Source organism: Pristis pectinata, chromosome 12 (genome assembly GCF_009764475.1).
Source record: "Pristis pectinata isolate sPriPec2 chromosome 12, sPriPec2.1.pri, whole genome shotgun sequence".
In the NCBI taxonomy this organism is placed as follows: Eukaryota; Metazoa; Chordata; class Chondrichthyes; order Rhinopristiformes; family Pristidae; genus Pristis; species Pristis pectinata.
This window is the reverse complement of record NC_067416.1, coordinates 49,833,974-49,845,517: the sequence shown is the minus strand read 5'-3', so window position 1 is coordinate 49,845,517 and position 11,544 is coordinate 49,833,974. Positions and strand designations below refer to the sequence as shown.

At 51.9% G+C, this 11,544-nt stretch overlaps 2 protein-coding genes across 2 annotated transcripts; both read left to right on the top strand.

The window, feature by feature from the left end:
* The first annotated feature begins 1,225 nt into the window (after nt 1–1,225).
* Nucleotides 1,226–5,940, top strand: LOC127576605 (spidroin-2-like). The gene is made up of 2 exons (XM_052027187.1): nt 1,226–1,768; nt 5,801–5,940. The coding sequence occupies exons 1-2, from the start codon at nt 1,317–1,319 to the stop codon at nt 5,805–5,807; spliced, it is 459 nt and encodes a 152-aa protein (XP_051883147.1). The 5' UTR covers nt 1,226–1,316; the 3' UTR covers nt 5,808–5,940.
* A 139-nt stretch (nt 5,941–6,079) lies between these two features.
* Nucleotides 6,080–7,108, top strand: LOC127576586 (zinc finger protein 239-like). The gene has a single exon (XM_052027154.1). It carries the CDS (start codon nt 6,093–6,095, stop codon nt 6,885–6,887), a length of 795 nt encoding a protein of 264 aa, XP_051883114.1. The 5' UTR covers nt 6,080–6,092; the 3' UTR covers nt 6,888–7,108.
* Nucleotides 7,109–11,544: the final 4,436 nt, after the last annotated feature.

Sequence of the window (11,544 nt, the reverse complement as noted above, 5' to 3'; positions counted from 1 at the left end):
ACTTGTTGGACAGATCTGGCGATGAGGAGTTCTGTCAAATGATTTGGACTGTTTGCTCTTAGGTAACAAACCCACCGTATCCACAGTGTTCCCGTCCCGCAGTGTCTGCAGGACATTCCGCGCTGACCACTGCCTGATGGACTTGTGCTCAAAGGTGTTTACTGGGAAGAATTCTTCCACAAAGGACAGATAGTGAGGCAACGTCCAGCTGACCGGGACGCTGCCCGATGGAGGGGCCGGGCCTATCTTCTGCAGCACCAGGGACAGGTAGGGCCTCAACACGTAGTGAACTTGGTGCCCATGTACTTTGGGTGCACACACGGCCTGATACGGCCACACACAAAGGTGTTCAGAGGAACTGCTGACGTTTCAGGTCGAGATCCTGCATCAGGATTGAGAGTGGAGAGGAAAGACAGTCAATAGGAAAGACGGGGGGAGGGGAGGGGGGGAGGAGGGGAGGGAGGGGAGGAGGGGGGGGAGGGAGGGGGGGGGAGGGGAGGGAGGGAGGGGGGGGGGGAGGGAGGGAGGGAGGGGAGGGGGGAGGGAGGGAGGGTGAGGGGAGGGAGGGTGAGGGGAGGGTGAGGAGGGTGAGGGGAGTGTGAGGGGGGAGGGAGGGGAGGGTGAGGGAGGGGAGGGCGGAGGGGAGGGTGGAGGGAGGGTGAGGGGAGGGGGGCGGAAGGGTGAGGGGAGGGAGGGCGGAGGCAGGTGGAGGGAGGGCGGAGGGAGGGGGAGGGAGGGGGGAGGGAGGGGGAGGGAGGGGGGGAGGGAGAGGGGAGGGAGGGGGAGGGAGAGGGAGGGGGGAGGGAGGGAGGGGGGAGGGAGAGGGGAGGGAGGGGGAGGGAGAGGGGAGGGAGGGGGAGGGAGGGGGGAGGGAGAGGGGAGGGAGAGGGAGGGGGGAGGGAGGGGGGAGGGAGAGGGGGGGAGGGGGGAGGGGGGAGGGAGGGAGGGGTCAGAGGGAGGGAAGGGAGAGGGAGGGGGGAGGGGGGGGAGGGAGGGGGGAGGGGGGGGAGGGAGGGGGAGGGGGAGGGGAGGGAGAGGGAGGGAGGGGAGGGGGGAGGGAGGGAGGGGAGGGAGGGGAGGGGGAGGGGGAGGGAGGGAGGGGGGGATGGAGCAGGTGGAAAGGGCAGGGGGCAGGGGATGGGGTGGGTGGCGGCGGGGGATGGGGGAGGTGGTGGGGAGGGGGGGGGAATGGTTGATGGCGGGGCTGGGGGGGGGGGTTGGGAAAGGGAACAGAAACATCCACAGTTCCTCCCCCCGCCCCCACCGATGTTGCTCCTCCAGCGGTTTGTTTTTTTGACCCCCAAGTGAATGGAGTTATGGCGACAATGAATGTCGGTGAGGACTGCAGCGCCGGCGCAGGGACCGAGCGGCGCAGGGACCGAGCGGCCCCGGGACCGGGCGGCGCAGGGACCGAGCGGCGGCCCCGGGACCGGGCGGCGCAGGGACCGAGCGGCGGCCCCGGGACCGGGCGGCGCAGGGACCGAGCGGCGGCCCCGGGACCGGGCGGCGCAGGGACCGAGCGGCGGCCCCGGGACCGGGCGGCGCAGGGACCGAGCGGCCCCGGGACCGGGCGGCGCAGGGACCGAGCGGCGGCCCCGGGACCGAGCGGCGGCGCAGTGACGGGAACCTCCGCCGGGGGTCGCCCCCTGCAACCCTCCTCACGTGACCCGTGTCCGCTCCGGCTTGGTGACGTCATCGAGGTCGGTGTTGGGGCCTCGAGCATGCGCGCTGCGCCCCGCGGCGGAAGGCTCCCGGAAGCCGGCGGCAGGTAGGCGCCGAGCCCCGGCCGTGGGTTTAATCAGCGCCGAGGCCGGGGTCAGGCCCGGGCCCGGGGAGAAGCCTCTGGTGCTGGAGAAAGGGCGCGGGTCGGGGACCCGGGGACTTCCCGCCCGGACCCAGGGTCCACCGCGGGCTCCGGGGCCGCTCGGCTCCTGGAGCGGTTTCTGCAGGGCAAGGCATTGTGGGTAGCGGGATGGCGGCCGACCCGCTGTCGGCGGCACGTTGCTGGCTGCAGGGGCCGGCGGGCGGCTGCCGAGGGGCCGCCGAGCTCCAGAGATGCTCCGGCTGGAGTTGGAATTCAGCCCAGAAAAGAATGTGTTAAGTCTTCCAGTAAATTAAAATCCTCTCCCGCTTCATCGATGAGGGTTAATTTATTCATTACATGGAGGCTATTCCAGGTCCATGACGGCTCCCAGCAGAGCAGTCCCATCAGTCCCATCCTCCTCCTTTAGCCCTGCATCTCATTCTCTCACGTGGCATCAAACCCTCTCTTTAATACGTTTTACCACTTACCTACACTGACGGGTAATTTACTGTAACCAGTTAACATACCAGAGTTTTTTTTTGTGGGATATGGCAGGAAACCAGAGTACCTGTCAATAACCCATGCATTCATAGGGAGAACGTGCAGCCTCCACACTGACAAGGTAGGATTGAACACAAATCTCTGGAGTTATGAGGCCGCCTGTTGCATCACCTTGCCACTTATGCCATTTGCATCAATTGGGGAAGATCAACGGGTGTGGTGTATTTTAATTTCTTGAAGGCTTTCAATAAGGTTCCACACAGGAGGTTAGGCAACAACATTACAGCATGTGGAATTGGGGATAATATCTGACATGAGTTGAGAATTGTTTCTCAGGCAGGAAGTCAAGAGTGAGAATAAATGGATCGTTCCCACATCAGCAAGCTGTGGCTGGCGCGATACCACAGGGATTGTTGCCTGGTCCCCAGCTATTCACAAAGTACATCAGTGATTTGGCTGAGGGGACCAAACATTATTTTTCCAAGTTCATTGAAACAAAACTAGATGGGATTGAGAAGAGGGAGGAGGATATAAAGAGGCTTCGAGAAGATGTGGACGAGCTGAATGAGTGGGCAAGAACATGGCAGGTGGAATATAATGTGTAAAACTGTGAAGTTCATATTGGTGCACAGAACTGAAAAGTAGAGTTTTTTTAAGTGGAAACAGATTGGGTAGTGTTGATGTTCAAAGGGTCCTAGGTGTGCTTTGTACACGTTATTGAAAGCCAACACACAGCAAGGGATTGGGAGGCAAATGATGTGTTGGCCTTTTATTACAAGTGGAATAGAGAACACTGCTAACAAGATCTTACTGTTTGGTATAGGGCCTTGGTGAAACTGCACCTGAAGTACTGTGTAAAGCTTTGGTCTCCTTACATAAAAAGGATAAACTTTCCATGGAGGGAGTGCAGGAAAGGTCCACGAGGCACTACAGGGATAGTGGATTTGCCATATGAGGAGAGACTGAGTGAACTGGCCTGTATTTTCTAGGGTGTTGTGGAATGAGAGGAGGTTGCATTAAAACCTACAAAATTCTTACAGAGTTTTCACAGAGTGGATGCAGGGAGGATGTTTCCTTTGGCTGAGGAGTCTTGAACCTATGGAAGACCATTTAGGACAGAGTGGAGAAATTTCTTCACCCAGGCAATGGTGAATCTTTGAAATTCTCTACCCAGGAGAGATGTGGAAACTCGTTAAATTCATTCAAAACATTGTTAGGTTTGTGGATATTAAGGGAATTAAGAGGTATGGGGACAGAGCAAGAACATGGTGTTGAGGTAGGTGATAATCTTGACGAACGGCAGAGGAGGCTTAGGTGGCCAAATGGCCCACTCCTGCTCCAATTTCTTATGGTCATTGATCATAAGCGATACATGCTTGTCTGATGCACTCTGACCAGTTCTGGCTCCGACCCTCCCCTCTTGGCTGCTGTAACTCTGATGGAGCTCTTTCTGTGGCAGAGTGATTTCAGGTTAAGGATGGTCCCGATGGAAAGAATTTTAGATGCTGTCTCTCATAGCCTCAGATTGTTACTAACAGCTTTATCGCCATATATGCAAAATAACCATTGACGAGCTGTCACTGTTATGATGTAGGAAACACAGCAGCCCATCAAACTCAGCAAGCTCCCACAAACAGTGATGTAATAGTGGCTCGATGATCATCTTTGTGACATTGGCTAAGGGGTGAATTGTGACTTGGATGAAAATCACACAAAGGCTACAGCACAGGAGAAAGCTGTCGGACCTATCAGAGTCTGTGCCAGGTCTATGCAAAAGCAATTCAGCTAATCCTCTCCTAGACCTGTAATTCTTTTTTTAATCATGTCAAGTACTTATCCACTTTCCTTCTGAGGGGACACAATAGAATCTCTTCCCAGCACCACCTCTAGGCATTGCATTCCAGATACAAACCATTCACTGTATCACTTTAGCCAATTACCTTCATCTCTATGCCCTCTTGATCCTTCCACCAATGGGAGCAGTTTTCCTTGATTTATTCTGTCAAGAACCTTCATGATTTAAAATATGAATCAGATCTTTAACCAACCTCCTTTATTGCAAGGAGAACACCTCCAATTCTCCAGTATATTAGAACGTAGAAAAATTACAGCACAATTCAGGCCCTTGCCCACAAAGCTGTGCTGAACATGTCCCTACCCTAGAAATTACTAGGCTTACCCATAGCCCTCTATTTTACTCAGCTCCATATACCGATCTAACAGTCTCTTGAAAGACCCTATCGTATCAGCCTCCACCACTGTTTCCGGCAGCCCATTCCACGCACTCACCACTCTCTGAGTAAAAAACTTACCCCTGACATCTCCTCTATATCTACTCCCCAGCACCTTAAACCTATGTCCTCTTGTGGCCGCCAATTCAGCCCTGGGGAAAAGCCTCTGACTATCTACCCTATCAATACCCCTCATTATCTTATACACCTCAATCAGGTCCCCCCTCATCCTCCATCTCTCCAAGGAGAAAAGGCCAAGTTCCCTCAACCTGCTTTCATAAGGCATGCTCCGCATTCCAGGCAGCATCCTTGTAAATCTCCTCTGCACCCTCTCTGTGGCTTCCATGATATTCCCATGATTGAAGTTCCTTCCCTGAGATCCTTCACTGGTGATAACTCCCAGACCCTTCTGCTGTGTAATCCTTTGTGACCCCCCCCCCCCCCCCCCCGAGGTTTCACACTTGGTGTGGGTGTTTACCTTCTTGAGTGGGGAAGGATTCACTCAATCATCTGACCTGACACACTGCCTGAGAGCGTGTGAAAGCCGTCATCTCTAACAATACGGAAATCCTTCAGAACACACTGGATGTAGAACTGCTGACTCCAGAGAACATTGGGAAACTAAAGAGGGATTACACTAGTTGGGATTGCACTGGTGGGAAGTAACCAAGGAGAACAGTGAAAGGTTATCTGTCCTCAGAGGGGTTCAGAAAGCAAACAGAGCCAGAGAGAATTGTGTCATCTCCAGACGAACTTGCAGAATCTTCTTCTTCTGCAGTTGAAGGAGGTGCATGTGAGGGAGGAACCTCGAGAGGTGAAGAGCTGGCAGTCCTCGCTGATTGTCTCAGAATCCTCCAAGATCAACTTCCAATCCAGAGTTTGCTCTGGAGCAGGATGAGATGTGCTGGAGCTTCTTCTTCCAAAAGGTTCACCGGGGGAGCTCTGATCCACAGCCTTAAGGAAGAGGATGGCTCAGTAACATCCTTGCAGACTGATGTATTGATCTGCAAATTCTTTTACGCCGGTCTGAATGACAGAGAGGCCACAGAAAGCACAGCCTCCCAGGACTTCCTGTCCTTTATCGAGGAGGTCTTAGATAACAGCAAGCAGGAGAATCTGGACCAGCACTGACCCTGAAGGAGCTGACAGGCTCCTGAGACGAATAAAACTAGGAAGTGATGGCTTACTGGCTGAGTTGCCCTCCTGCGCTTACTGGCTGAGTTGCCCTCTTGCACTTACTGATGATTTTTGTAATCATTTACAGGCTTTAGAAGTGGAGGATTTACATGTGGGAATGTCAAACCCAACACCACATCAGATCTGCAGTATTATTCAGTTCATCGGTACTTGAATGTCGTTGTCCTTTGAACATGGAAATGGAGAAGCTTCTCTGTTTGATTTCTGGGAAAACTTTCCAAGTTGCATCGTGTCTAGTGGGAAAGTGAGACACGCTCACCCATGAGAGAGTGTTCCAGATCCACCAGGGAGTTCACACAGAGGAAAGGTTGCCCACTTGCTCCGGACGGTGGAAGGGATTCCCTCTGTCACCTGACCTGATGAGACAGCAGCGAGCTCACACTGGGGAGATGCTGCTCACCTGCTCTGAGTGCGGGAAGGGATTCACTCAGTCATCCAGCCTGATGAGACACCAGCGCGTTCATACTGGGGAGAAGCCGTTCGCCTGCTCTGACTGTGGTAGAAAATTCACTCAGTCATTCAGCTTAATGAGACACCAGCGGGTTCACACTGGAGAGAAGCCGTTCAATTGCTCTGAGTGTGGGAAGGGGTTCACTCAGTCGTCCAACCTGCTTTTGCACCAGCGAGTTCACACTGGGGAGAGGCCGTACACCTGCTCCGACTGTGGGAAGGGATTCACTCATTCATCTGACCTACTGACACACCAGCGAATTCACACTGGGGAGAGGCCCTTCATCTGTTTTGAGTGTGGGAAGGGATTCACTCGGTCAGCTAACCTGCTGACGCACCAGCACATTCACACTGGAGAGAGGCCGTTCACCTGCTTTGAGTGTGGGAAGGGATTCAGTCAGTCAACTGACCTTTTGACGCACCAGCGAGTTCACACCGGGGAGAGGCCGTTCACTTGCTTTGAGTGTGGGAAGGGATTCATTCGGACATCTGACCTGCTGACACACCAGCGAGTTCACACCGGGGAGCGGCCATTCACCTGCTCCCTGTGTGGTGTGGGATTTGCCCGGTCATCCAATCTGACGAGACACCAGCGGGTTCACACTGGGGAGAGGCCGTTCACGTGTACTGAGTGTGGGAAGGGATTCACTCGGTCATCTCACCTGCTGAGACACCAGCAGGTTCACACTGAGGAGAAAGAGTAAACGTGATGTATGTGGGATCTTTAAACATTGCAGCTGCTGCAACAACACCAACAAGCTCAGATGTATCTGCAGCAGTTGGATACTGCAGTTACCACAGCTGTTGATCGCTCCTCTGGGCTGGTTACTCGCTGCACCTGTGATTTCAGCCTCTGATTTTGCTAACCCTGTGATTGTGCTGGATTTGGTTCTGGTCCTATGCCGAATAAAGCAGTTCTGTTCAAGTCTGTTGATGTCTGTGCAGTACAGCGCACAATGCACCGTACAAGTAAAGGCCATTCAGCCCAGCTGGTCCCTGCCAGTGTGTCTGCTCCACACCAGCCCCTCCTCCCCTCTCAGCCTTTGGAATATTCTTGTATTTCTTTCTCCTGTCTGTGTTTATTTTGTTTCCACATCTCTACTGTTCACCTCTTCTGCTCCCTGAGGTAGAGGGTCCCACGTAGTCATCACCCCCGAGTGAAAAGTCTGGAGTCACAGTCGCTAAGGTTTTTCCCGAATTTCCCACTGGACTTGTGATGGACTGTAGGTTAGGACAAGAGCTGCTTCAAGACTTCTCCCAGACATTCCCTGTCTCTGGCACTGGGGGAGGAACGGGGTTTTCACTGTTCCTTGCCTACCCTTTTTAAGCACTGGAAGACAGAACTAAATGACCCACAAGGGGCTGGAAAACACACTGGTGATTACTGGAGCATCGGAACCTGGAAGAAATAGTGGGGGTGAGGGGGGTGGGTGGTGGTGGGGTGAGGGTGGTGGTGGTGGTGGTGGGGGGGGGATGGGGGTGGGGGGAGCCTGTTGCAATTGGTGTGAGGTCTGACAACAGAGTGAAGACCCGTCAGGCATCTGCTGGCTGGAACAGGGTCAGACACCAGACGGGGATCAGCACAGTGCCGGGGCGGGGGAAGAGGGAGGGGAATCAGCCCAGATGAGGGTCCTCACTATGTGCACCAGGGTTCACTGGGGTGTGAGCAGGATGCAAGGCTGGTATGTACATAGAGGAAGGGTGACAGTTGACACCTGACACCCAGAGCAGGGCACAGCTCTCCTGAAAATTAAGCAATGGGAATATGTCAATGGAGATGGGAATGTGGGGGAGAGTACAGTTCAGGGAGTGGAGCTGGTCTAAAGCAAAACCTGTAGAGGATCAGGAGTGAGACTAAGAACAGAAACAGTGAGTGTAATACAAAAGGAGGTTGCACTGCGAACAGTGCTGGCCTCATTTATGTAACTAGATGCATTGCCTGTCGCTTATTTGTCTGCGATTAAAGGGAGATGCGCTCAAGAGGGTGTGATTAGAATGATTCACAAAGATACTGATGAAGCTCGGGTGCCATGAAAAAACGAGACATTGATAAATCCAGTAGGGAACTCCATAAAAACTTCTCTGTTCATTAAGGGAGAAGATCTTTAAGGAACAGAGTGCGCTGCAACACAGTTCATTGGAGAGGGTGACAAGTTTACACAGCTTTCTGCACCCCTGCGCCGCCCCACCACCACCCTCAGTATGACTGCACATCCATCCACAGGTTCGCAGTCTGAATGTTTTTTTTCATGCTGTGCAGTTTGAATGCTGGTTAAAGTTCTTCTCACAGTGTCCTGGGACATTCTTACTCAGGTGTGTGTGTCTGTCCCAGTACCTTGTCATTTTTCTTGAGATTTAAAATCTTTTCCCAAACATAGTGCAGGCCAATATTTCTCCTGTATTCAAAGTCTGATGAAGTTCAGATCCTGATGAATCAAGGGATTCTGTCAGAGCCTGACATTATGTTTGGTTTGGGTTTTCCATCTCTGTAAATCCTCTTTGCACATCCGGTAAACAAGTTTACAAAAGTCATCACATTCAGAACAGAGCATAACAGTCGTTCAAGAGCAGCTGCCTGCTTTTCATACTGCCTCACACACAGATCCTCCTCATATATTTTTTAGTTGAAATTCATCCTAATTTTTCCCAAATCCCTATTTGTGGAGTTGCTGACTGCGGCTTCATTTCTGACCGTCACCTGTTCCCGCCCCGGTGATCTAATCCCTGGACTCCTCTCACACCTTTTGCAGCAGTGAAGGGGGTTTATGACAACCTTCCCTTTCATCTCAAGACCCAGGAAATTCTCAGCTGAGCTCCACCTGCGAATCAGAATTCCCCAGAACGATGGTGGCCATGAATCCCACGATGCCTCTGCTTCAGAAACCACTCTATCTGCCATATGGGTGGGCCTGTACGGGCATATGGAGCTGCTGCAGAGCAGGCTGGGAGCGCATGGCTCCAACTGCCGGAGAGAGGTCAGCATGTTGAAAGGATGGAGAAACAGGGAGCAGAGCCACTGGGGTCACTGTTTACCTGACCTTGGCAACTCCTCTTCACTGGTTGACAGCCCACCCATGGGCTGGCTTCAGCCCACTGCACTTGCACATTTGGTGAGTGGATATTACACCAATGACTGGCAGTGACAGGGCATTGCAACTACTCACATGGATTGCTTTGCAAACACACCTGGCTTCAGTAGGATATTACAGTGACAACTAGCCATGAATTGCTTTGGAACCAGCCTAGTACTTCTCACAAAAAATTGGAATTGCCAGGGTTTCATAACCACAGCTTACATGGACTGGGTATTAGCAGAACAACTGGCATCAGAGAGAGCATTGGACATCTCAGTAACAACTGGGATTGATAGAGCTTTACAACAGCAATCCTCCTTACAGCAAGTTACTGTCAATGGACAGGACATTGCAAGAGGAACTCCCATTAATGGGTTACAAGAACCATGGACCGGTAGAACAACAATGCACACAGACAGTGCCATGCAAGCACTCACATTGATGGGACGTCACAACGACAACTACTGTTGTCAGAACCTAACATCGACAACTGGCAACCATCAGGTCGTTGTGGCAACTAGTTTCTTTCGTGAGACATTTTCAAGATCACAGAATGATTACACCATGGAAGGAGGCCATTCAGCCCCTTGTACTGGATGTAGGTAAAAGCAATTTAGTTCCTCCCTTTCCCCATAACTGCAAATTCTTTCCTTTCAGACACATGTCTAGCATTCTTTTGAATGGGACAATTTAATCTGCCTGCTAAACCCTCATGAATTGCTACATAAACAAAATTTCTTCATATCACTTTTGGTTCTTTTGCCGGCTACCGTGATTCAATGTCACATGGTTCATAATCCCTCTGCCAATAGGAACTATCGCTCTCTATGTACTCTGTCCGTACTGTTCATCTATAATCAACTGAGAAACAGCTGCTCGTTTGGTGAAGCTTTAATGCAAGCAAGCAAGCTTCTATGAAAGGTAAATCCTGTTTGACAAAGTTGCTGGATTTAGAGTCATAGAGCAATACAGCACGGATACAGGCCCTTCGGCCCAACCAGTCCATGCCGACCATGATGCCCACCCACCTAGTCCCAATCTCCCACATTCGGCCCATATCTCTCCAAGCCCCACCCTTCCATGTACCTATCCAAGTGCTTCTTAAATATATTGTACCTGCCCCAACCACTTCCTCTGGCAGCTCGTTCCATACACTCACCACCCTCTGCATGAAAAATTTGCCCCTCAGGTCTCTTTTAAATCTTACCCCTCTCACCCTAAACCTATGCCCCCTAGCTTTGGACTCCCCTACCCTGGGGAAAAGACTGTTACCATCCACCTTATCTATGCCTCTCATGATGTTACAAACTTCTATAAGATCACCCCTCATTCTCCTCCTCTCCAAGGAATGAAGACCCAGCCTGGCCAACCTCTCCCTATAACTCAGGCCCTCCAGTCCTGGCAACATCCTCGTAAATCCTTTCTGCGCTCTTCCCAGTTTAACCACGTCCTTCCTATAACAGGGTGACCAACACTGTACACAGTGCTCCAAGTGCGGCCTCACCAATGACTTGTACAACTGCAACATAATATCCCAGCTCCTATACTCAGTGCCCTGACTGATGAAGGTCAGCGTGCTAAATGCCTTTTTCACCACCTTGTCTACCTGTGAAGCCACTTTCAACAAACTATGCGCTTGTACTCCTGGGTCCCTCTGTTCCATTACACTCCCTGGTGCCCTACCATTCATAGTGCAAGTCCGACACTGGTCCAAAACACATCACCTCGCACCTATCTGTATTGAAATCTATTTGCCACTCCTCAGCCCACTTCCCTAACTGATAAAGAACCCCGTAATCTACGATAACCTTCTTCACCTCCTAATTTTATGTCATTCGCAAACTCACTGGTCAAGCCTTGGGCATTTGCATCCAAGTCATTTCTATAAATAACAAATAACAAGGGGTCCCAACACCTACCCCTGCGGCACACCACTAGTTACCGGCCTCCATTCCGGGAAACAACCTTCAACCACCTCCCTCTGCTTCCTACCTCCGAGCCAATTTTGAATCCACCTGACTCGCTCTCCCTGGATTCCATGGGACCTAACCTTCTTGACCAGCCTTCCATGCGTGATCTAGTCAAAGGTCTTGCTAAAGTCCAAATAGACAACACCCACCGTCCTACCCTCATCGACCTTTTTGGTTATTTGTTTGAGAATATAACAAGCACGGTTGATAGAAGGGAACCTGTAGATGTAGCTTTTTTGGATTGCCAGAAGGCATTTGAGGAAGTGCTGTGTAAATATTGATACGTGAGATAAGTGCTTATTATATCAGGGTAACTA